Genomic DNA, 23,828 nt, shown 5'->3' on the forward strand with positions numbered 1-23,828 from the left:
GGCAGGGGCACAAGATGAGACTAGCACAGGAGGGCCACCTTCCTACTTCTAGATGTTTCTGGTGAGCCTGTGTGTGTGTGCATGTGTGCATGTGTTTGCATGTGTGTACAAGCAGTGGTATGCATGTCACATGAATAATACGTGTGGGCCTACGCATACTAGATATATATATGCTTTACATGTGATGAAGAATAGGTTAGGGATAGCATTTATGCCTACTGTCCCAGGGTCTTTATTTGGGTGGCATAGCTTATCAGGGTCCCCATGTGTGGTCCATGCAGTGTAAGAGTTTGGTGTCCGTGTGTTCTGTATTAGTGGCATGACAGCTATGGGGTAAGCTTAGCATCTGCATGTCAGACACTTGGGCCAATCCTGGCCATATAGCCCCAAGGACGATTTATACATGGTAGCTTTGAGTGTGGTGTGTATGGTATGGACATGCTGGATTCACATGGGGATTCACAAGGGGATTGAATATACAAGGGGTGTGTGTGTGTGTGTATCGCAGGACCCAGATCCTCTGAGGTGGCGGCTGGGTGGTATGTGCCCAGTGCAGTGGCCTGCAGAGCCAGAGTCTCAATATAGTGGTAGCGACAAGGTCCCAAAAGGGAACCACATTAGGGAAACAGAGGGTCCTACAGATGCCAGGGGGGGTGTTTACCAGGGTCCAAGCAAAACGCGGTCTATTCATGATTTAAGGGATGCTTCTAAACTACCCATGCATTTGTTCAATGACTAGTTACTGATCCCACTTTGTGCAGGAGACTGTGCCAGGCCTGGGAGGGGCTGGGTAGGAGGGAGGCAGGGTAGAGAAAAGGGCAGGGACACAGGGATGAATCTGAGAGACCTGTCCCCGTGCAGCTGTTTAGTAAAGACGACAGAAACATGTACAGCGTGCCACCAGAGCAGACGTGCCATCGTACTATGGGGAGGTTATGTCCCATTGGGAAGAAAGCCAGAAGTCTGCACGAGGAGGTGGCAACAGAGCTGAGCCTGGAGGCTGCACTGGGGCAGGCTTTGGCCAGGAGGATAGACAGCAAGGGCATTCCAGGGAAGCGGTGGAATGAAGGCATGGTGGCAGGGCCGTGCATGGCTGAGTGGGTGTCCAGGGTAAGGCAAGCTGTTAGGATTTGCTGGAGCTCCGGGGCTGAGGGGCAGAGGCGGGACAGGAGCCTGGAGCTCAGACCCGCCCAGCCAGGAAGGCCTTGAGTGCCAGGCTTCATAATTTGCCCTAAAGACAAAGGTCTGGACAGCAGGTAAGTGACTCAGTGTCCCAGCCTATTTTAGGAACCCCCTCCCCCAAAGGCAGGAGTCTGGGCCACTCCTTTCTGGTTGAGAGAGGCCGAGAACCCAGGCTCCGGCAAGTTCAATTGCTTATTGATTGTGGAATCAATGGATGCAGGACTGACTGCAAAGAAGGCCCAGCAGCTGAGGCCTGAGAGGCTTTTCCTGGGGAAAAGAAAGAAGGGAGTGGAGGTGCAAGGCGCTGCCTCTGCTGCCCACCCCCCCCCCCCCCTTAGCCCCCAACTGCAGACTCTCTGCATCTTTCTACAGCTGGTGCCCTATAGATTTTTCTGGCTTTCGGAGGTTTCTTGGCCAACTTCTCAGAGAATGCTTCACTCCATATAACAAGGGCCTGGAATGTGCTCCCCATCTAAGGCCCTGAGGCCTCGGTGGGGGGGGGGGGGGCGGAAGCTTTGAAGAGAACATTAGAGCAGATCTGGCCTCCCTGTAGGGAAGGGACGGGACATGGTGGTTTCCAGCCTGGGGCAGAGCCCTTCTGGGGCTGCCGGCCAAGGACAAGCAGGAGCAAGGCCTCAGAGGGCGACTGGACAGGAGGGGCTTGTCCTGGGAAGTGGCTCAGCACTGGGCTTGACAGTGGGGAAGGCCAAGATGCTCAGATCCGTGTAAACCATTCTGGGCCTATTTCCTTGTGTATAACATTGGCAGCAGTGACACCTCGCCCCACAGGGCTATGAGATCACATGAGATGATGGATAGGAGGAGAACATTCTGCGGTGGAAGAACTGTGGTACACATGGAGGCCATGGTGGGGATCCGGTGCTCCATCCACACCACCACGTGGCATGTTGACACTTCCCCTGAACTACCTGATGTTTGCCTGGTTGCTCCCCAGTTTGATGCTACTGTCAAATTCAGCTCTTGTGCCTGGAGCACCCCTGCGGCCATGGTCAAGGTCTTATCCTGGTAGGGGCAGGGGGGTAGCAGCAAGAGTCCTTTGGGGTTTGTCCACAGAAGAGGCAGAGGTTCCAATCGGCTCTGGAGCCTGACTGGGTTTAGGTCCTGGCTCTGACACTTATAGAACCTTAGGCATTTTATTTTTTTCCGTTTTAATGGGGTATAGCTGACAAACTTGGGCAAGCTGTTAAGCTCTCTGTGTCTCAGTTTTCCTAGCTGCAAAATGGGGATGATAGTGGAACTTTCCTCCAGGGGTAATGGTGAAGATTAAATAAGGTTGCATAAGTAATCTTCTTAGAACAGCACCTGGCCCAGAGGACGTGCCATAAATGCTGTAGGCATTTTGATTATTACATAAGTTTCATAAGAGCCGGGGCTACTGCAGACGTAAGGGAAGATACTGAGGTTTACTCGGGCCATTTTCATGGCTCTTGCTATGCTTCCCCTCACCACCATCCTGCGAGTGTGAGAGGCGAACGAAGCGAGGGCCAAGAGGTGAGCCTGCTACAAGCAACCCAGGTGGTGAGGTTCAAACTTGGGTTCCCCTAGCTCAAAGCCCAGGCTTTCAGCGCTGAGCCAAGCAGCCTCCACTGACAAACCATGGGCAGGAAGGGGAATCAGCATCTATTGAGCATATACTGGACAGTGATGTCTCCATCTCCCCACGCAGGGTTTGGAGCAATGTTTCATCACGCCCCTGCTCAGTGGCAACTCCTTGCCTGCTGACTTCAGCTCAGGTCCCCCTACCCGCCCCATCCCACCCCCAGCACACAGGGCCTCGGCTACTCTGCTCCCACTCCCCCTCTCTGCATGTTGCCTCCACCCCTGCTCATCTGGGCCATATCTGGGCCTGAAGGCCGGTGAGCCCCTGCCCAGCTTCCCTGTGCCTGTCAGGAATTCATGCCCCTCCTCACAACTCTCAGGAGAGGTGAGAACAATCATTTATAGCATTTTTGGAAAGAACTTTTCAGGGATTTTTTTGGTTTGTTTTTTGTTTTTGTTTTTGTGTTTTTGCATTTACCCCCATTGTTAGTTTCCTATTAGCCCCACCTGGAAGTAATTTATTTGTGACTTTTTTCTGCAACATCTTTCATTTTCCAGACACAATCACCTCTTCTGGCAGGACTCCCTTACCCCCCCGGGGTGCATAATCACTCCTGCAGATGAGATTATTGGTGCTAATGACTAAGTGGGGAGATGGCTGGGGAGAACCAGGCTGGGTGGGGTCTCAGAGCCCGAGGGCAGGGGCAGCAGGAGGGGAGAGGGCTCTTCCTCTGTTCCAGACCTGCCAGGTTGGCAAGGGAGCCAGTCTGCAGGGGCTGGGGCCCACCGCCCCTCCTCACCTGCTCCTCCTCCCGCCTCTGGGTGCACACACCTGGCCTCCAGTCCCTCCCAGGAGTGTTTTATTCCAGCGTTACATAGGCCCCAGGATACAAGGAGCACCTATCTTTGTAGAAGATGAAGTTAATGCACAGAGAAGTGAAGTGACTTGGTCAAATAGGGAGGTGGTTGCAGAGCCAGGGTCGGAGCTGGGTGGGTACTGACCTGCCCCTCCCCGCACAGTTGTCCTGGGGCAAGCATGGCCCTGGAGCCATAAGCCTTGGGTCCTAGGCTTGGGTCCTAGTCACATCACCCCGGACAAGACTCATAAAGGCTCTGAACTTCCATTTCCTCATCCGTGCCACAGAGCTAACAATTCTCACCCTGCTCCTCACAGGAGACGGCAAGGTGTCTGGGTAAGCTGTGATGGGCCGCCCTAAAGCCAGGGAGGGAGACTGAGTGGCCCATCCACCTCCCCTCACACACAAAGTGAGGGAGGGCACTAGGCTCCTCTGAGAAATGAGGTTGCCGGGACTGTCCCCTTTCCTAGGAAAAGGCCTGAGAGAGTCTCCAAGCTGCTTATTTCCCATGGCCTCCTCTGCTGCATGGAGAAAGCTCCAGGCACCAGGCCTGGACCAAAGTCCTTGCTCCAAACCCCAGTAACGAGGGCTCTGATAAAGACATGAGGAGCACAGTGGGGAGAGGGTGGTGTGACACGGGAACATTTATTTTTTAGAACAGAAGAGTCAGCAGTTTTCCCTAATAAAGCCACAAACTGCCAGGGCCCAGAGGGGGAAGGTTGGATTCAGCCTTACTGACATAAACCCAATTTTCCCTACTTTGCTCTGTGGATGAATTGCCAACATGATATAATACTCTGGTGACCACTCCCCCAACCCCATCCCTCTCTGCCCTGGGAAAAATCAGTAGATGTCTGCTCTTGGGACAGCAAACCCAAGGAGAAGGAGATGAAGGTAGTAAAAGCATGGGACTGGGAGTTATGCCACCTGATGTCCATCCCAGTTCCGCCAGTGTTTTGCTGTGTGACCTGTTTTGTGCTCACACTGACCCTGAAGGGCAGGCAGTATTAACCCACTTTATAGATGGGAAACTGGGGCTCAAAGAGGCTGAGTACCAAGTTCACACAAGCTGAGGGACATGCTTGGGATTCCAATCCAGGCTTGTCTGGGCCCAAAGTCCATGCCTTTGCCTCCAGGGCATCGTCCCTACACAACTACAGCAGGGACCTCGACAATCATTTATTGAGCATTTGCTACCTACCAGCCTTGGTTCTAAGCATTGTACATATTTATCTAACTCAATCCTAGGAACACTAGAATGCAGTACCATTATTTACCGTTTTGTAGATGAAAAACTAAGGCTTGAGGGGCCTAAGGTAACTAACGGGGCCAAGACAGCCCAGTGGGCTATAACAGAGCTGGGATTTGAGTACTGCAGGGTGGCGTGTATGTGTTTATATTTTTTGACCATTTCTGCTATTTTGTACTATCTGTGCTCTGTTGACAGGGGCAGGGCAGCTGGAGGGTGGATTCCTCATCTGTGCAGCATCCAGGAAAATCTTTTATTCTAATTAGGAAGCCAGTCAATCGCAGGAGGCGGGGATGGGGGCACAAAAGGCTTAGGGCTAATAGCCTGCCAACCTCAGGTTTGATGAAGAACAAAACAATTAGAACAGGAAACACACACACATCATCTACATGTCGCCTGGCTGTATACTTGCTCAGTCCACGTTCTCTTCTGGCCTCTCAGCTGTCCTCCTTCCTGAGTTCCGGCTCAGGAGCCGCACAAAAGGCAGACACACATTCTGTCTGGCTTGGGGCCGGGGGACAGTGATGTCTTTAAAGGACATCAGAAACCTTGGAGGAAAATTCAGTCACTGCTCTTCTGATCTGGATTTTCATAACTCTCACCCCTGTCCTGCCTTCCCCGGCCAGAGCAGAAGTTTGCGTCTGACCTCCCGACAGCGCAGAGGAAAGGGAGAAAAATGTGGAAACGAGTTTGTTCATTTGGGTGATGGAGTGCCCGCTCCCCTCGCCAGCACGCAGGGTTCAATAACGGCAGACAGGACTTCAAAAAATTGCAGCATAAATAGATGAGCCCTTTAAGGTAATAGAAATTCTGTCATCCAGGGGAGAAATATAGGCCCCGAGTCCCATGGGAGGGGACACCAGGCTCCTCTCCCCCGCCTCCTGTGCTCCCCATACCCATTATAGCCAGAGCTGAAAGGGAGCATCTGTGCTGAGCAATGACCAGAGGGCCCCTTATCTCCCAGCCACATGGGTTTCACGCAGGGGGAGGTCTGGGAAATCCAGGCTCTGCAGCTCTGGCGACCTCACAGGCTGTTCGCTACAACGGCCAACATGGCAGCAATTAGTCCAAGAGCAGCAGAGGAGGCTTCATCAGGCTGGCCACCTAGGTGAGGCCTTAATTAAGGGAAGTTGGGGCAGCAGAGGCACGTGGAGTGGTCGAGAAGATGGCCTTCTCCCCTCTGTGATGAGAAAGTCTGTTCTCGGTCCTGTGGCTGCCCATGCGAACCCAGGAGCCCCCGCCAACCCTGCTCCTCCAGCCAGAAGGAAGTTTAAACTAACTCTTTTCCTCTTGCTTCCTTTTCTGTTTGTAGCCCCGAAGAGAGTATTCTGGACAGGACCAGTCAGTCTCTTCAAGTAGGGGACCCCTTGGGGTAAATAAAAACAATAGCAGTGGTAGTATTGACCATAATGATGATGATGATGATAATAATAAGCTAACTCTTGCTGGAAGAGTATGAACCTGCTCAGTAATCCAGTGGACTTTATTATTATTCCTCCTTCATATATGAGAAAACAGAAGCGCCGAGAGGTAAAATATCTTGCTCAAGGTCACACAGCTAGTAAGCAGCAAGGCTGGTATTTGAAGGGAGGGAATCTTGCTCCAGAGTCTCTGAGTAGCCACTATGAGGTGGGAGCTCACATCATTTGCCCCCCAAAAATCCCAGAGATGATGTTGGGGGACAGCTTTTCTGTCATTACCTATTTATCTGAAATGCAGAGAAGCCAGTGGGCCGGAGAAGCAGACCCTCACTCTGCCCTTCCCTGCCCCTGTCCCCGCTGGTGTTCGGACTGGGTGAGGACCCTAGGTTCCAAGAGAACAAGAGCAACCTCGGAGGAGAGCCTCGGGGTGGCTGTCCAAGGTGCTGAAACAGTGCCTCCTACATTTTAATGACTGGTTCCCACAACACTGTTCCTGTTGAGTAGAGAGGAAGTGGGTCATTCCCACTTTGTGGATAAGAAATAGAAGTCCTAAAAGTTAGCTCGAACCAGAGAGAGGAACCTGGTTTCTCACCTTCTAGATCAGGGCTCTTTTGCCCCACCCAGTAGCCCTATCGCGCTTCAGCAAAGCAGGCCTCAAGGGATTCCACTGTTGTTGCCAAGCTAGCATGTAAAACACCAACACTTTATTCCTATCTCCAGCCCTAGGTCCATTTCCCCAAGTATTGACAGGTGTGTCCACCCCACAATGCCTCCTGAGACTATTCAGGGTGGCTCACAGGTGCTTGGGTGGACCTGCTCAGACCCACAGCTGTGCATATTCATGATTCTGCTTGCTCCAACAGGAGCCCCTGGGTGTAGCTCATCTTGACACTCTCCTTGACGGGAAGGGCACCGTCCTTGCTTGAAGAAGCACTGTTTCCCTACTACTCTCGCAGTGCACCAATAATTACTACCATTTTACTGGGTGCTTACTGTGTTCCAGAAACTGAATGACAAATTTTCCTATGAAACTTCTCAGTCTCATGGCAAAGTCTTCTCTTAGCAAATGAGGAGATTCAGGCTTAGGCAGGATAAATGACTTGCCAGTAGGCAGAGTGGGGATTGGAGGGCAAGGATCTGAAATCAGATTTGTATGGTTCCATGGTGACTTATCAATCAAAGTCTGTCATCTAACATATGAGAGTTCAGTTGGTTTGTGATCCTGGGCAAAGTCACTTGTCCTGTTTGAACTTCAGCTCCTCATTTTCAAATTGAGGGATGTGAAAGTGCACCTCCACCAGGCTCTTGTGAGGAATAGATATGAAGCACACACCAAGGACTTGGTAAGTGTTTGCTACTAGTGTGAAGATGATTATTGCTGAGCACAAACTCTTTGAAGGCTGGATGGATGTCTGGTTAGCCTTTGCATACCCCCAGCTGTCCCCCAAGTCCTTGGTAGAGTAAATATCTAGTGCTCTGGAGGAAGGAGAAAGAGTGTAAGGGCCACCACACACAAATTGCCAGGTGCTGGCTCCTGCCTCTTACTCTCATGGCCTCTGCAGGATTTGGAGACTGCGTGGCTGGAGAAGGCACATCACTGGACTCCGAGGGGTGGTTCTGCACTACCTTATTAGTGGTCCTAAGATCTATGTTGAGCCTGAGGCCATTCGCAGCCCTCAGAGACTCTGCTTTCCTGAAGCTATCCTGACATCCTCCCTAAAGAGCCCTTGGCAGGGAGGGCTCTGGTGGGAGGGGCCAGCTGAGGATGTGGCCTCACATCCATTACCATGTTGGTTACTCACATCCAGTAGCAGGCAGGACTGATGTGACTCCCATCTTACAGATGAGGAAACTGAGGCCCAGCAAAATGAGGCAACATGTCCAAGGTTAGTGAGCCTAGGATCAAGGTCTCCAAACACTCAGAAAAGGGCTCTTTTAATTAGTCTCTAATTAATTGCTCATCCTAAAAATCTTTCATGGAAAAGGGCATCTGCATAAATTTATAGACTAACTAGCAAATAAAGGCATTGCTAATTATTACTGACTGCGGGGCATTCTGGGGAGGGTCTCAGCCAAGTCAGCTCTGCTGATTGCCTCAATCCCTGACCCTGACCAGAGCTAGCTAATTGCAGGAAGTTGCATTCATTCAGAAGCTAGGGTAAAGGCAACAGTAATGAGTTCCCCCTTGGAGTCTGGTGCATGCAGGAATGAGTCACGCTGGATGAGAACAATTGACTGTTCTGTAATCACCTCCAGCAGCTCCTGCTCAACACCCAACAGGGCCCCAGAAGAGCCTTTCCAGGTATAATGAGGCTGGGCAGGAGGAGATGGATGAGAATTCACGGGGTCTCACCAGGGCAGTTTGGCTTACAATCTGTCTTAGCCTTGAGCCCCAGGCAGGTGGGACTCCACAAAGAGATGATTCCTGCAAGTGCCAAGTGTCCCAAAGTTCAAGGGCAGGAAGTCATTTGCATCTCAGATGGGAGGAAGAGAAGCAGGGGGCTGGCCTCCAAACTGCTGGAACCCTGGCCTGGGAGCAGTGAGCACACAGACCCTGGCCTTCCTAACCCTGGAAGGATGCTAATTCTTCCTTCTATTGAGAAACAGTGACCAGGCAGGCAGTGGTGGTGAAAAAGGGGACTCTTGGCAGACCCATATATGATGTACATGACCTCAGTGAGCCCCCTCTCCCTTGGCGACCACACACACACACACACACACACCCCTCCTTGCTCCTACTTTCCTTTATTTTCCCCATAAGGGTGTGTTTCCTGACATGGTCTGTGGAGTCCACATAGTGGACCATCTTATAAATCAGAGGGTTCATTTCTCTCTGCACACTTATCATTTACAGATGAAGAAGAATGGGGGCCCTGAGAGAGAAAACCACCTGCTCAAAGCCATAGCAGCCAAACTGGGACTAGGGTCAGAATGCCCCACTAACCGTCTGGTGGGGTCAGTTCACTTCTGCTTCTCTCTCCTGATCACTTGGCTGCATGAGATTTTTAATCCCAAAGGACTGTTCTCTCTTACCCAAGCCCCAAACCTAGGGCACTCCATTTTTCTGTGGATGTTATGGCCAAAGTTCACACCAATAAAGGTAAATTAGAAAGAAGATCAGCAGGAGGAACAGACTTCTTTTTCCTTCGAAGATGCTACTGGGATTCATTTTCACCCAATTTTATCAATCCTTGTGTGGAGGAAGAAGTTTTGTTCTATATACCAGGGCAACCTACCCGCAAAAGACACCAGGCAAACCCACATTCCCACATCGTGAGTAGGGCTTCCTTGCAGATCAGTGGATCTCCACCTTGGCAGCACACTGGCCTCAACTAGATCAAAATTACCAGAATCTTGGGGGCTATGTGGGGGGCAGGCATCAGTGTTTATAAAGCTCCACAGGTGATTCCAGTGGCAGACCAAGTTGAGCACCACCCCTTCTTATTCAATGTGAGGCCACCAACCAGCAGCACCTACATCACCTGGAGCTTGTCAGAAATGCAGAACCTCAGGTCTCACCCCCCACCTACCAGGTCAGAATCTGCAATGTCCTGGGGCCTACCGCTGATTCATATGTTCACCAGAGTCTGAGAAGCACTGGCACTTTATATAGTCATCTCTATACCTGGTAGCAATTTTGCAAGGCAGGAGTTCCATTCTAGAGATCAGGAAATGGATCCTGAGAGAGGTGAACTCAATACAGTTGGTGAAAGGACAGCCAGGACGTGACCCCAGTCTGGTTCCAAAGACCATACTTTGTACCGCACAAACCACTTCCTACAGCACAATACAATATATGGCCGTGGGGGACTCCTGGGTGCTTGGGCCCTCAGACCCCCTGGGCACACCGCACCCACCTTCGAACAGGAGCCCACTTCCAGTGTTAAGTTCCCCAATCTCATAAAAACCAGCATAATTCATGAGAAAGTACAAATAGTAAACACATGGGGGAAAGGTTCACTCTCCCTAGTAATCAGAGAAATGCAAATTAGAGCAACATCGAGGAGCCATTTTCTACGGATATAATTAGCAAAAAAAAAAAAAAAAGCAAGCAAGAAAAGGATGTTAGCAAAGTTGTTTTGAAATAGGTACATTCATACATGGCTGGTGGCGGTATAGATTTATACAACCCTTGAGGAAAGTAATATGGCAACATCCATCAAGAGCCATAAATATATTATGCCCACTGACCCTGGGAATTCACCCTAAGGAAATAATTCAATAGGAGACGAAAAGCTGTTTGTAGGAAGATGCTTATTGCAACATTTTCTGTGAACATTGGAAACAACTCAATATTCAGCAGTAAGGGGATGGCTGTAAACTGGGGGTACATCGGCTCCTGCAGTGGTATGTAGATATTTAAAATGATAATTAAGAAGCCCAAGCAGCAAATGTGGGAGAAATCAAGTAGAATGCAAAACTGTCTGTCTGTACTGTGGTTATTATGATGTAAAATCACGGTGTGCTTCGGATTTAGACAGGGAGGAGCAGGTGCAAAGACAAATGATGTTTCAGGCGAGGGGACAATGGGAAGAGCCTCTTCTAGTACATCTACAATGACCCACACCAGCAGAGCTGGCCCTTCGAGAACAGTCTGGGGGCTCTGTGGTCAGGAGCTGTGTCTCTGAGCGGGGCACAGAGGCACTCCCATTCTTCATCCCTGGGCAGAGGGCCACATCGCCCGATTCTACTCAGAGGTGGGAGGAGCTGGTCCCTTCTCTCCTGAGTGGGGTGAAGAGCATGAGGCCATGGGAGACCCTTCCCATCTTACCATGAAGCCTGGGGCACAAGTGCAGCTGCCCGTGATGCTGTGGCAGTCAGCGCCGTTCTGACAGGTGCAAGGCAGCTGGCAACCATTGCCGTAGTAGCCAGCAGGGCAGGACTCGTTGCAGTGGTGGCCAGACCAGCCTGGCTGGCAGGTGCACGCTCCAGTTACCGGGTGGCAGCTGAGCAGATGAGAAAAGAATGAGAGAACAGTCTGGCCAGGGAGGCAGCCACGTCCCAAATTCTGCCCACTCCAAGTCTGGTCTGCCAGGGTAGCAGGATCAAAGGGCCTCTGAGGTTAAACTGCTTACTGACTTGTTTGTCAGAAGGTGCCAAGGTCACATGGTCTTAATGGCCCCAAGAAACTGAGGCTCATGGTAACCATATAATTTGCCTCAAGTCACATAGCAAGGAAGCAGCAAAATCAGGATTATAACACAGGTCTTCTGACTCCCCAAAAGTGCTCTTTATGATACAAATACATAGAGTCTAAAGGAGGCAGCCTTCTTCGGTCACTTCCCAAGGACTACGAGCTGCAGAGCCTCCCTCGCCCTGTACCCAAGGCGGACGCCTGCTGCAAGGGCAGGCACAAGACGGCTGCAGTGGGACCCAGTGGTTCTGCATATTGTAGACATTTGTTAAGTTAAAATGAGACCTCAGGGCAGATGTGGCCTCCCACCTCTGGCAAGGTCTACATTGGAAAGGATACTTTCCATCTGGGCTTTGCTAGGGCTCTTTAAGGGTGAGTATGATAATGTCCACCCCCTATCTGCCTAGGCCAGGGGCAGGGGCTGCTCGGCATGACCTTTAGAGAATAGGGCAACCTCTGGCTAGCAGAGGTCTGATCCAACAGTCAATATCCATTCATGATCAGAGGGGATGCTGGTAGGGTGACCGTGTGCTTCTCAGAGCTTTTGAGGGGAGTGTAAATGCCCAGTGGCCCCAGCTACTGTGTCTGAAAACCATCGTTATATTTGCACAGAGCCCACACTTTCCCTGGGCTGATCCCAGTTAGAGCAGGGCGGGGGTATTAAGGTCAGCACATTCCCGGGAGATCTGAGACTCCTCTGATGGGCCATTTGGCTTGAAGAGTCCCAGTTTTGCCAATCTTTCTTAGAATGTGATAGAGCCTAAGACTTTCCACCAAGCCAGCCTTCCTTCCTTCCTTCCTTCCTTCCTTCCTTCCTTCCTTCCTTCCTTCCTTCCTTCCTTCCTTCCTTCCTTCTTCACGTGGGTGAGACCTACACTGCAGTCTGATGCTTTCCTAGCCTCCCCAGTCTCCTCTCCATTTTCCCTCACAGCTGCTTCCCTAGTAAATCTCTTGCACGTGGGGAGAACCCAGGCTAACACTCCAAAGAAGATGCTGGATGGTAGAGACCAGCCGGCCTTCCTAGCTAGATTCCCTGTGTCACTTGCCTCCTGGCTCGGGAGTCCAGCTCAAGGGATATGATCAAAAGCAGCATGCTCTGGGCTGGCAGGGGTGCCTGGGTACGACTCTTGGTTCCACTAAATTCCACAAGGACATGGGCTTTGTCTCCTTGGGTCACTGGTGGATCCCCAGTGCCTGGCTTGTATTCACTGCCCAATTAAGTATCTGGGAGTGAAGAGTACTTTCACTAGAGTAATTATTTTCTGTGTCTATTGACTTGTTTATCATCTGTCTCCCCCACCAGGTGGCAGCTCCAGAGGGGAAGTCACCTTTCACTGTATTGTACCCCAGGGCCCCGCAGAGTCCCTGGCACGTTGGAGATGCTCAATACATATTTGGAAAATGAATTAATGAACACACTAATTGTGTGAAGCCCAGCCAAGCTATTTCTCTTCCGGGAGCTCTGGTTTCCTCACGGAAAATGAGGGATGGACAAGAGCAGACAGTCCTGGAATAGTAAATGCAAGTAGCTAATAATCATTTTGGAAAATGTTTAGTCTCATTAATTAGCAAGCCAAAATAACAACTGGGTATCACTTTTTCTCTACCAAAATAGTAAAGTTTTTTTTGTTTTTTTGTTTTTTTGTTATTTTTTTTAAGAAAAGGGACAATACTCAATGCTGGTAAAGGGTTCTGGAAAACTATTTGGGGTTACATATGTATCAAGAGTCCTAAAAATACTCAGACCCTTTAGTCTTATAATTCCATTTCTAATATTCTATCCTAAGGAAATAATCACAGTTGTGGAGAAAGATTTATGCATAGAGATGTTCCCTAAAGCATTATTTATAACAGTGGAGAAATGGAAGCAATTTAAATAATAATGTGACCAGGCTATTAAAGCATCAGGCATTTCACATATTTCTAATCTTCAGATAAGCCTGTGAGTTAGGCATTAGAGCCTCTATTTTACAGACGGCACGTGGGGGTTATGGGACTTGCCCAAAGTTGCACGGCTAAGTCAGTTGCAGCAGGATTCAAACCCAGGTGGTTCTGACCATGTTCCGTCCACTGCCCCATGCTGCCTTTGACGACAAAGTGCTCATTAAATGGATTATGACAATTCGTATGAAGGGATGTTGGAGAAGTAGTCCATATTTTCCACACTCGTTAGTGATATAAAGTGAAGTGAAATAAGCAAATGATATACAAAATCATGATCTAAAATACGGAAAAAAAGATATTTATATCTCAATGGAGATCTATACATGTACACATGGATGAGGAACGAGCAAATCACAACAAGATGGTTTGGGGGCTCATCTCTGGATTGAGAAATTATGAGTGATTTGAAGATTTTTCTTTAAATTTCTATGTATTGAACTTTCCCAAACTGAGCATCTGTTCTATTTATAAACAGATGCAAAGCAATAAAAATTATAAACATGTAGAAAAGGAGAATCATGTCAGAGGATGAGGGTTTGAAGACTTCTTTACCTTCATGGCTCCAGACAAACTCCTCCCTGAGTCCTGGACCATGAGGCAAGAAACAGTAGGTTGCATGGGTGCTACGGGGCTGGGGTGGGGGTCCCATGTGGTGGCCCTGACCTTCTGCTAGACAGACGTGGGGCACATTGCTCTGTCTCAACACTGAGCGAGCTCCTTCTTGGTTCCCACCTTCCAGGGGCCTCCCCTGGGGTTGGGACCGGCTCAGCCACAGTCCTGGAGACTGACACTCTTGAGTCCAGCATAGGACCTGGCAGCGGGGGCTGAGGCCGTCAACCCTGCTGGGCCCCAGGGGTGCGTCTGCCCTGCCCGTGGCTAGATTCTCCGGCTGCAGGCCCAGCTCTGGTGGGACCACCGCCCTGTGGGAAGCAAACCAGGCGCATGCCAGCCAGCGAACACGGACTCCTAGGAACTCCTGCGCTGCCCGCTTGCTGTCTCAGCTGCCAGGGCTTTGGCTGCTCAGGGGCGAGCTCGCTGCCAAATTTACTTTTCACTCTGAGAACCAGAAAGCTCAAAACTGATTCTGAAATCACTTCTTTCTCCCTCTTTTCATGTCCCTAAAATTCTATGTAAAAACAACAACAACAACAACAACAAAACAACCAAGATGTCTAGTTTTCTTAATTTGATGGCTTATCATTTATTATAAAGCCTCTGAAATCCCTTTGAAGAGAAGGTGAGGGACTACTGCTGGCTGAGTGGTTTGTGACACAGAACTGGGCGCCTTCGTCACGTCTGATCTCTGCCGGGCACCCCCTCCTCCCCACTGGGCCAGAGCCATCCCCTGTGGTCACACGGTGGGGAAGTGACGGCTGGTTAGGCTCAGGTGGATGTCCCCAACACTGGTGTTTTCAGGCTGGCTCGGTTTGCTCTGCTCTTTTTTTTCTTTTCCCTCTTCCTTGCCTTTCTGCCGTGTTCCCCCACATATAGATTAATCACAAGGTAATAGAAGCCAAAAGCTGAACAATACGGGAATCTTTTCAGATTTTCTGCCTTTTTATTTATTTATTTTGGGGGCCTGCTCTGAGATTTCTATCAATGCTGCGTCTGTTGGCTAAATAAAATCTTTCAAAGGCAATGCACGATGATGGCTGCTGGAATTCGTCTATGACAATCCAATTGCGGAGGGGACCCAGCAGAGGCCTGACGCACAGGCACTCTCTTTCTCAAGGTGATCCCTATGTGAAGGAGGATCATTTCTTTGTGTGAGCTACAAAGCATTTATAAAGAGAACGAACTGATGGGGGAATCTCACCAGCCACTTCTTCCTTCCCCGGGCACGTGCATTCAAGCTCTTTGAAGCAGCCTCTCCGGAGGGGCACCAGGCAGAGAGAGAGGCTGGGCCAGATGAGTAGGGTTTTCTTTGGATGGGGGGTGAGAGTACTGTGTCTCCCTGGGAAAGATGCTCAATGCCTTGCAAGCCGTCCTGGTAGGGCTCTGTCATAAGCTCTCTTGGAAGCCAGGGGGGACATGGGGCTAGGCTTCTGGGGATCCCACACTCTATTTCTTGGGGAGTTGGGTGGAAACTTCACTTGCAAAGACCACAAGAGAACTTTTGCCCCCACTGGGCTGATGATAGGTGAAGGACAGGTTGGGGCACTGAGGCACAGAGAGGACAAGGAGCCATATGGGGACATTTGCTCAGACACAGAGGTAGTTCTGAGGCCAGGACTTAGGGGTCTAAGACCCCACCCAGGACAGCTTAACTGCCTAGAGTTTGGGGGTCAGAGGGTCCTCCCTTTGCCTTTCTTGGATCCCAAGAGAAGGTTCTGTGATGGGACAAAGGCTCATGAAAGGAAGGAGTGACCTGTGTCCACATAGAAGAAAAGAGGTGTTCTCTGTGACCACGAGAACAAAGCCAAGAGCAGCATGAGAGAACAGAGGCTCTGACCACGGGCAATGCTGTCTCTCCCCTCCCCTCCCCACCCAGGAAACCGTTTTGCCTGTCAGAATTTGGGGGCAGGTTGCAGCCACTGGCATCTAGTGGGTAGAGGCCAGGGATGCTGCTAAACACCCTACGATGCACACGACGGTCCCCACATCAAAGAATTATCCAGCCCCAAATGTCAATACAGTCGGTTGAGAACCTCTGAGTTAGATCGAATGAAAGCGCTGTGAGTGTTGTGGGTTTAGTTATTGGGCCAGCGTGCCAATTACTTAAAAAAAAATAAAAAAATAAAAATAAATGAGGCAGACATGAGCTCAGGGGGCAGAACCACCTTGAGGACTGGGCTGTTTCAGAGGAATTGAGGGAATCTCCTTCCTGAAGTCCTGCTCTGTGCCAGGCACCGTGCTGTGCTGGGCCTGCAGAGGGGCCCAGCCAGGCCACTGCTGCCCTCAAGGAGTCTGGCCTGGGACCCAGCCCCGCGTCACGCAGACACCGAGGAGCCCAGCCTGGACCCCCCAGTTCTAAGAACCGCTACTGCCTCCCAGTCCCTGAAACAGGACACGTGTTAAAGACAGTAAAGCAAACAATCATCAATATTGGATGGGCTGAGATTAGCGACGGAGAAGAGGGAGTCCTTCCAGATTAATAATGCATCGAGGACTCCTTCAGAGGAAGAATAAATTATGCAGGGCACGGCTGCTCAGGCGCAGGAGGGAAACAATAGCTCTTTAATTCAGGGGCTGACTGGGTCCCTATGGCAGGGGTTCTCCCGCAGTGGCCTCGCTTCCCGTCCCTGAGACAGTCCTCCCTTGGCCGGAGCAGGGGTGGGGGGTCCTGGTGCTGTTCTCCACTTGGGCAACAGGCTGAGGCAGCTGCCCAGCCCTTGACCAGTCATATGGAACCCCATCTTTAGAGCCTTAGAGCTCTTACTGTGTCCTCCAGACCTAGCCCAGATGCCACCTCCTCCAAGAAGACTTCCCTGACCAGCACAGCAATCTCCTGTGGTGCTTTCTGTACAGAGCCCTGGTCACAGTGACGTGAGCACGCGTTGGGACCCAGCGGGGCCAGCCACACACAGCTCACCGATTCTAAGATGCACTTCCCCATTTCACATCTCGGATATTGGGTGTGCTGTACAATCAATGGTACGTAATGGTTCAGTTGCTAGCATTTTCCTTTCTTAGTAATACAGAAAACAGAGCTGTGCCTCACTATTGATAGTGTCTTGTATTTGCAGAAATGTGGTAGAAGAGGCTCGGGGTGTATGAGTGCTCTGGCCTGAGTTCCTGAGGGCTCGACTGGAGCTGAGGGACTCTATTTCCCCCTCATGGTCCGGCCCTGCCGGCACTCAGTGTTTGCTGCCTGAGCCAATGAGTGCTCGGGGCATGGACAGGCCTGCTCTGCTACTGGCTCGAGCCCCTCTCAGCAGCCTCCTTCCCAGCCTCCCGCCTGGCAGGGGGCACCACCCCAGCTGCCCAGCCCCCAGGACTGAGGACCAAGGACAGCCTCCACCTGAGCCATAACACCACTGAGATGCCTCTGCTGGCAGTGACCAGACCAGAGGCTCTTGGGGGATTTGTGGAGAATCAGAAGCTGGAAGCGAAGAGGGGGCTGAGGCCAAGTCCTGGCTGTCCCAGCAACGGGTTTGCAAAGAGGAGGCCTCTCCAGCCTGCAAATAGCAGCAACACCCACTGCTCAGAGTTGCCAGTCCTCCCCTAAGCTGCCCTGCAGGTCCGAGGGGTGAAGGGAGGCTTCACCCTTCACCACCCAGATGACAGGCAGCCACATACAGGGCTACGGACGCCTTATCTGGGGCTGACAGTCGCATTTGTTTCCAGAGGGTGGTGCCAGCTGGTGCATGAGGCAGGAGTGAAGAGATGTGAAGAGGTGTCGGGGGCTGCGGGGGGCTGCTCTGGCTCCTCTGCCTCCCAGACTCAGGCTCCTCGGGAAGCAGCGCTTGGGGCCAGCTTCAGCTGAGGTGTCCTCAAGCCCGAAAGGGCACAGGGCCAGCTGTGACAGCCCTCTCTGGGCCCCAGGAGAGCGCCACTGATCTCTGAGGTCCCTTCCAGTACTGGCCCTCTGTGGCCCAAGCCCCTGCTTCTGCCCGCTGGGCCTCAAGAGATTGGGGAATGTCTTAGATGTGGAAGCAGGTGGAAGGGAAATTTCTCAAGGACAGTGGCCCCCGAGTCTGTGGCATGTGAGCCCAGACGTCTCTGCACCCCAGGACTCTGCGACTCCATCCCACCCTATGGTCCTGAGGGTCACCAAACTCCCTCTTTGCTCCTTTGTGAGGGGGTCTCAGGTTGGCCCGTTTTCAAAGCCGGCAGCTGGGTGCGGTAGACCGAGGCAGGTGACTTGGGTCCCGGTCCCGGCTGTCTGTCCAGCTCTGTCCTTCTCTTATTTTCATCAAAGTGGTTAGAAGCAACGGTGACTGCTGTGGTCCTGACTCTTTCACCGCCCTGCCTGGGTGACCGGGCTGGAGGCGAGGGTCTGCGCCCTGAGAAGCGCCCTCTGCACCAGCGCCCACCCACCCAGCTGTCCCCAGGCTCACCTGAGCCCAGCTCCTACCTGATGGTGTTGTCGGCCTCACAAGGGCAGGGCAAGGTGCAGCCTGAGCCGTGCAGTCCCTCGGGGCACAGCCGCTCCTGGCAGCGTGGGCCTTTGTAGCCAGGCTCACACTCGCAGGCGCCGGTGGCGGGCGAGCACTGGCCCCCGTTGTGGCAGTCACAGCGCTGTGAGCACTGGAAGCCGAAGGTCCCGAAGGGGCATTCCTCTTGGCACCTGCAGGACAGCAGACCAGGCTTGAGGCTGTGCCCCCTCTTTCCCCTTCCAGACCCATCCAGCATGCACCCCCTGCCTCCAGGCCTGGGCCTGGTATACTGCGCTCAATCCCAGCCTCTGCGGCTCCCTTCTTGTCCTCAGGGAGCACCTGTGAGGTCCCTGCTTTGTCCCTGGTCCCTTCAGTCCCCAGGCATTGAGTTTGTACTCCCATATTTCATTGATTCTAAGCCTTAAGTGCGGTTTCTGTGTCACTTTTTGATTGCAGTAAAATATACATAACATAAAATTTACCATTTTGACCATGTTTAAGTGGCATTAAGTATATTCACGTTTTGGGCGACCGTCACCACCATCTCCAGAACCTTCACATCTTCCCAGGCTGAAATATCCGCACCCATTACACAATAAACCTTGTGTTTTTAAAACATGCTTTAGCATCTCTGCCATCAGTTCAGTCTTCCAGCTGATGGCATGTCATGGCTTAGTTATCAGTGTTTTCACTCTTAGTGGCAGGTAACGCCGATGCGTCTTACCATCGATGGCACCTTAGTTTTGATGAAATGTGGTCCTTTCATTTCTACTGTTTCTGTTTCTTATCTTTTAGGCAGATGCCCAGTCTCCCCTGGTCAGACTGGAAACGTGTCTCTACCACCAGTGTAGACCTTCCCTGAGTACAAGAGGCACCCTCCTTCACCAGATGGGACAATCTCCAACAAAAGTGACTATTTAAAAAAAAAAAAAAAAAGTGACTATTTCCTTTTCCTTGGATGGAGGCGGGAGAAGCGTGCTCAAGGCAAAGGCTGGGCCTCGCCCATCCGCTGGTGAGGCGCCCCCCAAGGAGGACTACAGAGCCCCTTTCATGTCCTGCCTTTTGTGTAAAGTAGCTTGCTGCTCCTTGGAGGTCCCAGCATAACCGTGATGACTCCACTCATTGCCTCACAGCCACTAGTCGTGGATCCTCTGTGGAGGAGTAGGGCCCCCGCTGCTGACTGCCTGACACCTCTCACCCCAGACCAGGGCTATTCCCCAGGGGTGTGGAGTCATTGTCACTGCAGCTGGATCCTGACAGGGTCAGGGGTACACCTGGGGGCATACAGGGTAACGGCGGTGGGTGACTCCTGCATCCCAGAGACAAGGGAAATGACCCGAGTCCCAGCACTGCTTCAGGGGTGCTGGAAGGGCAGTTCTGACATCTGCTTTCTCATCATAAAATGGGAATGATAATAACTAAAGCTCACCAGGTTGTTTGAGGATTAAACGAGATAATGGGTGTAAACATTTGGAAAGGTGTCCCACGCACGGTGAGGGCTCAGTAAGAATGATGGTTATGATTAATACTCTTGTTAATACTGTTTTCTGAAGTTCTCATAGCAGAGCCCATCTGACTTTCCGCCCCAGATGGGGGCATGGAAAAGTCCAAAGGGAAGAATTCCAAAATGTCAACCACAGAGTGGGCTTACAGAATTCTAAACTGTTCTGTCATCTAGACCACTGTTTTCAGGCATTCTTATGCCTTCCACAATAAGGGTACTGGTGTGGGGGGAATAAAAAAAACACCCCTCAAACAGCCCTAATTTCTTTATTAAATCTTGGACAGTCATGAGTTGGAACCAGTGTTGGGACTAGGACAAGGAGAGCCGTGTATGGGGCCCCTTGGGTGCTGCTCACCAGGGGGCGTGGCCAGGCCCTAGTGATACTGTCGAGCTGGGCGGCAAGTGCCTGAGGCCTAGTGGCCAGGGTGTCGGATGCGAGTCTTGGCAACTCTGCATGGGGCACCTCTGTCTCTCTTCTCTTTGTCACCTTGTGCCCATGATGACAGGGAGAGGAGGAGAGTGACTGGGGTCTAGGCCTTAGGGCTTCCCCAAGGAAGATGCCACCCATTCTCCCCTTAGAGTCACTGTGGCAAAAGGAGGGATGTGGAAGAAAGGATGAGGGCAGCAACCGGGGGCAGCAGTTGGAGAGAAGCTTCCAGCTAAGCAGGCCCTAACACCAGCCCCAGGCCCCTAAAGCAGTGGATATGCCCATCGCCCCCAATGTGGAGTTGAGGGGGCTGGGGTGCAGACAGGTGAGGTGTGTGCCAAGTTCCTACAGCCTGCAAGTGGCTGACATGACCCCAGATTGCTCCCCTGCAGCTGTTGCTGCATTTTAGCCAGGCTGAGGTCCCTTTTAATAAGAAAACATAAAAGGGAAGAAGATAGAAGAAGGAAGAAGTTGTCTAGAGAAGAAACAGAGGGTAGAAGACAGGAAGGAGGAGGGGGGGAGGAGGAGGATGGAGGAGGGAAAGAGGGAAACTGAGGCAGGACAGTTGGACGTCAAGCACCGAACAGCTGGAAAGCCACTATCTGAACTGCTAGTTCCTTTTCAGCCTCAGAATGGATTTTCCCAGAAGTCACTCAGTCTGGTTCTCTTCAGATGTCTCAGGCACCAGGGCTAGAAACCCAAGCCAGGAGGCCCTCTTGACAGCTCCTCCCTCCCCCTGGAACATTCCTGCTCCCTGCCACCCAGCAGAACTGGGCAGAGCGAGCCCTGGCCGGTGAGCTCCTCCTGAAGGGCACTACCCCACCCTGCCATATTTATGAAGTGACTGACTCCACAGCCCCAGAAAAAGAATCTGGAAATGAAATATTGACAAGCTAATCCATTTACATAATCAGCCTCTCTTTTTTTTTTTCCTACTCACAATTTAAACAACTTATTTATTTAGAGATCAAGCAATGACTGCTAATGAATTTTCCACAAAGCATGCTAATAACGGGGCCTGTGGAACAGAAGGGTAATCACAGCAGGAATTAGTTTTCTACTTAAACATCCTTCCTTTGCAACATATCAATCTAATGTGTCTGATATTGCCATTAACACCCAGATCCATTGCTCAATTAAATTACAAAATGAGCTGCAAAGCCCTCGTTACGTTTCATGTTTAATTTGCACTGGATTTTGCCTATCTGGGGAGGCCCGCATTATTACATCCACTCAACTTTAATATGCTTGCAATGATTTGGGGAGGGTTAATGCAGTTGTCACCTACAAAATTAATGGAGGCAATTTTCTAAAATATTAAACACTAGGCGGCCCGTTGAGGTGGGAAACCCAAATGCTACCTGGCCCTCCCACTGAACCCTCTCTAGTTGATGGGTGAAGCTTGCTCAGAGGGCCCCAAGGATTTGGGATTTCTCTCTGCCCCAGGATCATGGGCAGGCCCCAACAAGAGGGATTAGGATTACTTTTCTGTTGGATACATTTTGGCAGTGAAAACCGAGAGAGTCCATGACATAAGGCCTACTGGTGCTGAGTCCATCCAGCTGGAAGTCTGGGCCTGTGCCTTTCCAGCAACAAGTGAGCTTGATTACCTCTCATGTGTAAGTGGACTGAAACAAAGGGTCCTGTTCTGGTTCTGGGGTCTTTTGCCTCCTGACCCTACTTGCTCATCCTGAGCATTTCCTTATTAGGGGAGAGGATGGGGATAGAAAGCTGGGCTCAGTGCTTCAGCCCTCCCCACCACCCTGCTAACCTACCCCAGAGACCCCGTCTCTGACAGAAGTCAGGGAGGATCTCTGGATGCCATACCCCATGTTCTAAGGCTGGGAAGCCCATGGAGATGCACTCTAGCTCACAAAGACATCAGACCTGGCTCAAAAGACTTCAGGCTAGAGGCCAACAAACTTAGGCAAAAAAAAAAAAAAAAAAAGGAAAATTGCTTTTCTGACCATCATCAAAGATTTGGGGCTGACTCCAGTGACAGTTGGAGGAGCCCAATTATGTTGTCACAGCCAGGAGGATCAATTAGTTGACTCAGCCTAAATCCCTGCTTGCTGATGTTACCTGGGCAGGGGAAGCAGAGGGATGGCGAAAAAATGTTCCTTTTGCTTCACTTTGTCTGGGCAAAGTAACAAAACCCAGGGCCAGAGATGAAACATGGATCCCACAGAAGCAGAGAAGGGGTGTGAGAGCTTCCACCCTACCGCTCCTCTCTCTGCTAGAAGAGACATATGTAGTTGAGGCGTGGCCTGGGTCCTGTGGTCCTCTTCCAGCTCCAAATTCACTCATCTTCCACAGCACCTACCCTATCATCACAGCATCTTCCTGCAATGGCAAATGTGCACGTACAGTAATTCCTCAGTTACGTGTTTTGTGGGTTATCTGCTCTGCAAGGCTGGTCTGATTCCAGGACATGGGTGCCCTTGTTCAGTTGTCAGGCCACTCGCCCTCAGAGGAGGCAAACTGATGCCAATATCCTTTTGGTATAAACCAAATTCAGAATAAAAATAAAATGGAGTTCTAGAAGAAATCATGCAAAACATGTGAACTAGTTTACACTCCCAGCTTCTTTGGATTATTGGTGCCACTGCCTCCCTCCAGTGAGGCAGAAAGCAGAAAGGGTGGTAGGTGTTCACATTCCTCTCCTGGTAAGTCAGAGCAAGTCTAGGGCTTGGGTCACTAAGCAGGGGGAGGTGTGTGTGTGTGTAGCAGACCAAGGGCCAGGAAGGATGAGCTGATGAATCTTCCAGGCAGGAGGACTCTGAATACTCTCTGAGAAAGTAGGAAAACTCACAGAGGAACGCTGTGGGGTACTGAACCTCAGCCACTCTCTGCAAGGCTGCTGGGAAAATGAGCAACACAAAGAGCAAGGACAGTAGTTGACAATTCTCTTACCTGTCCCCCATGTATCCAGCTGTGCAGTGGCACTGTCCAGTCACATGATCACATTGCCCTCCATGGTGGCAAGGACAGTCCTGGCTGCAGTTCTGGCCAAATGTCCCTGGTGGGCAAGGCTGGGCACACACTGCTCCCTGAAGCAGATGAGGGAAGACATAGGGGTAGGGCAATCCTGATGCCACTCTCTCCTAGAAGAGGCACAGCTAGTACAACCCCAGGGACCACCCCATTTCCTCAGTGGGACTTTCTCAATTATAGAAGCATAAGAAGCTGGACATTGTGGTTCTAAAGTCCCACTTGAGAGATAGGGAGACTGAGGCCAATTGGCTCATCCAATTATTCAGCACACATCTATGAAGTGCCTACCATATACCAGGCACTGTGTTAGACATTAGGGATACAAAAATATGAGGAAGGCTCAATTAGTGACCTCCCAGTTTACTGGGGAGAGAGGCAAGAAAAGCAGATAACTAAAGTACAATATGCTAAGTGCTCTCACACTGGCATACGGTAAAGTGCTGAGGAAAAACAGAGACTGATTCTACATGATGGTCTGGAAACACACACTTCTTTCCCAAACCCTGTTAACATAAGA

At 51.0% G+C, this 23,828-nt stretch overlaps 1 protein-coding gene across 6 annotated transcripts in view; it reads right to left on the bottom strand.

The window, feature by feature from the left end:
- Positions 1-23,828, bottom strand: part of MEGF11 (multiple EGF like domains 11) — a 343,797-nt gene that overhangs the window by 44,740 nt on the left and 275,229 nt on the right. For all 6 annotated transcript variants that reach the window (XR_013370476.1, XM_077881550.1, XM_077881548.1 and 3 more), the window contains 3 exons: positions 23,231-23,367; positions 18,365-18,577; positions 11,041-11,215 (listed from right to left, as the gene is read on the bottom strand). Coding sequence is in view for 5 of the 6 variants with exons in the window: in XM_077881550.1 (XP_077737676.1) it covers positions 11,041-11,215; positions 18,365-18,577; positions 23,231-23,367 (525 nt within the window). In the remaining variant the exon portion in view is untranslated. The remainder of the gene's footprint in view (positions 1-11,040; positions 11,216-18,364; positions 18,578-23,230; positions 23,368-23,828) is intronic.

This window comes from Canis aureus, chromosome 32 (assembly GCF_053574225.1).
Source record: "Canis aureus isolate CA01 chromosome 32, VMU_Caureus_v.1.0, whole genome shotgun sequence".
Taxonomy (NCBI): Eukaryota; Metazoa; Chordata; class Mammalia; order Carnivora; family Canidae; genus Canis; species Canis aureus.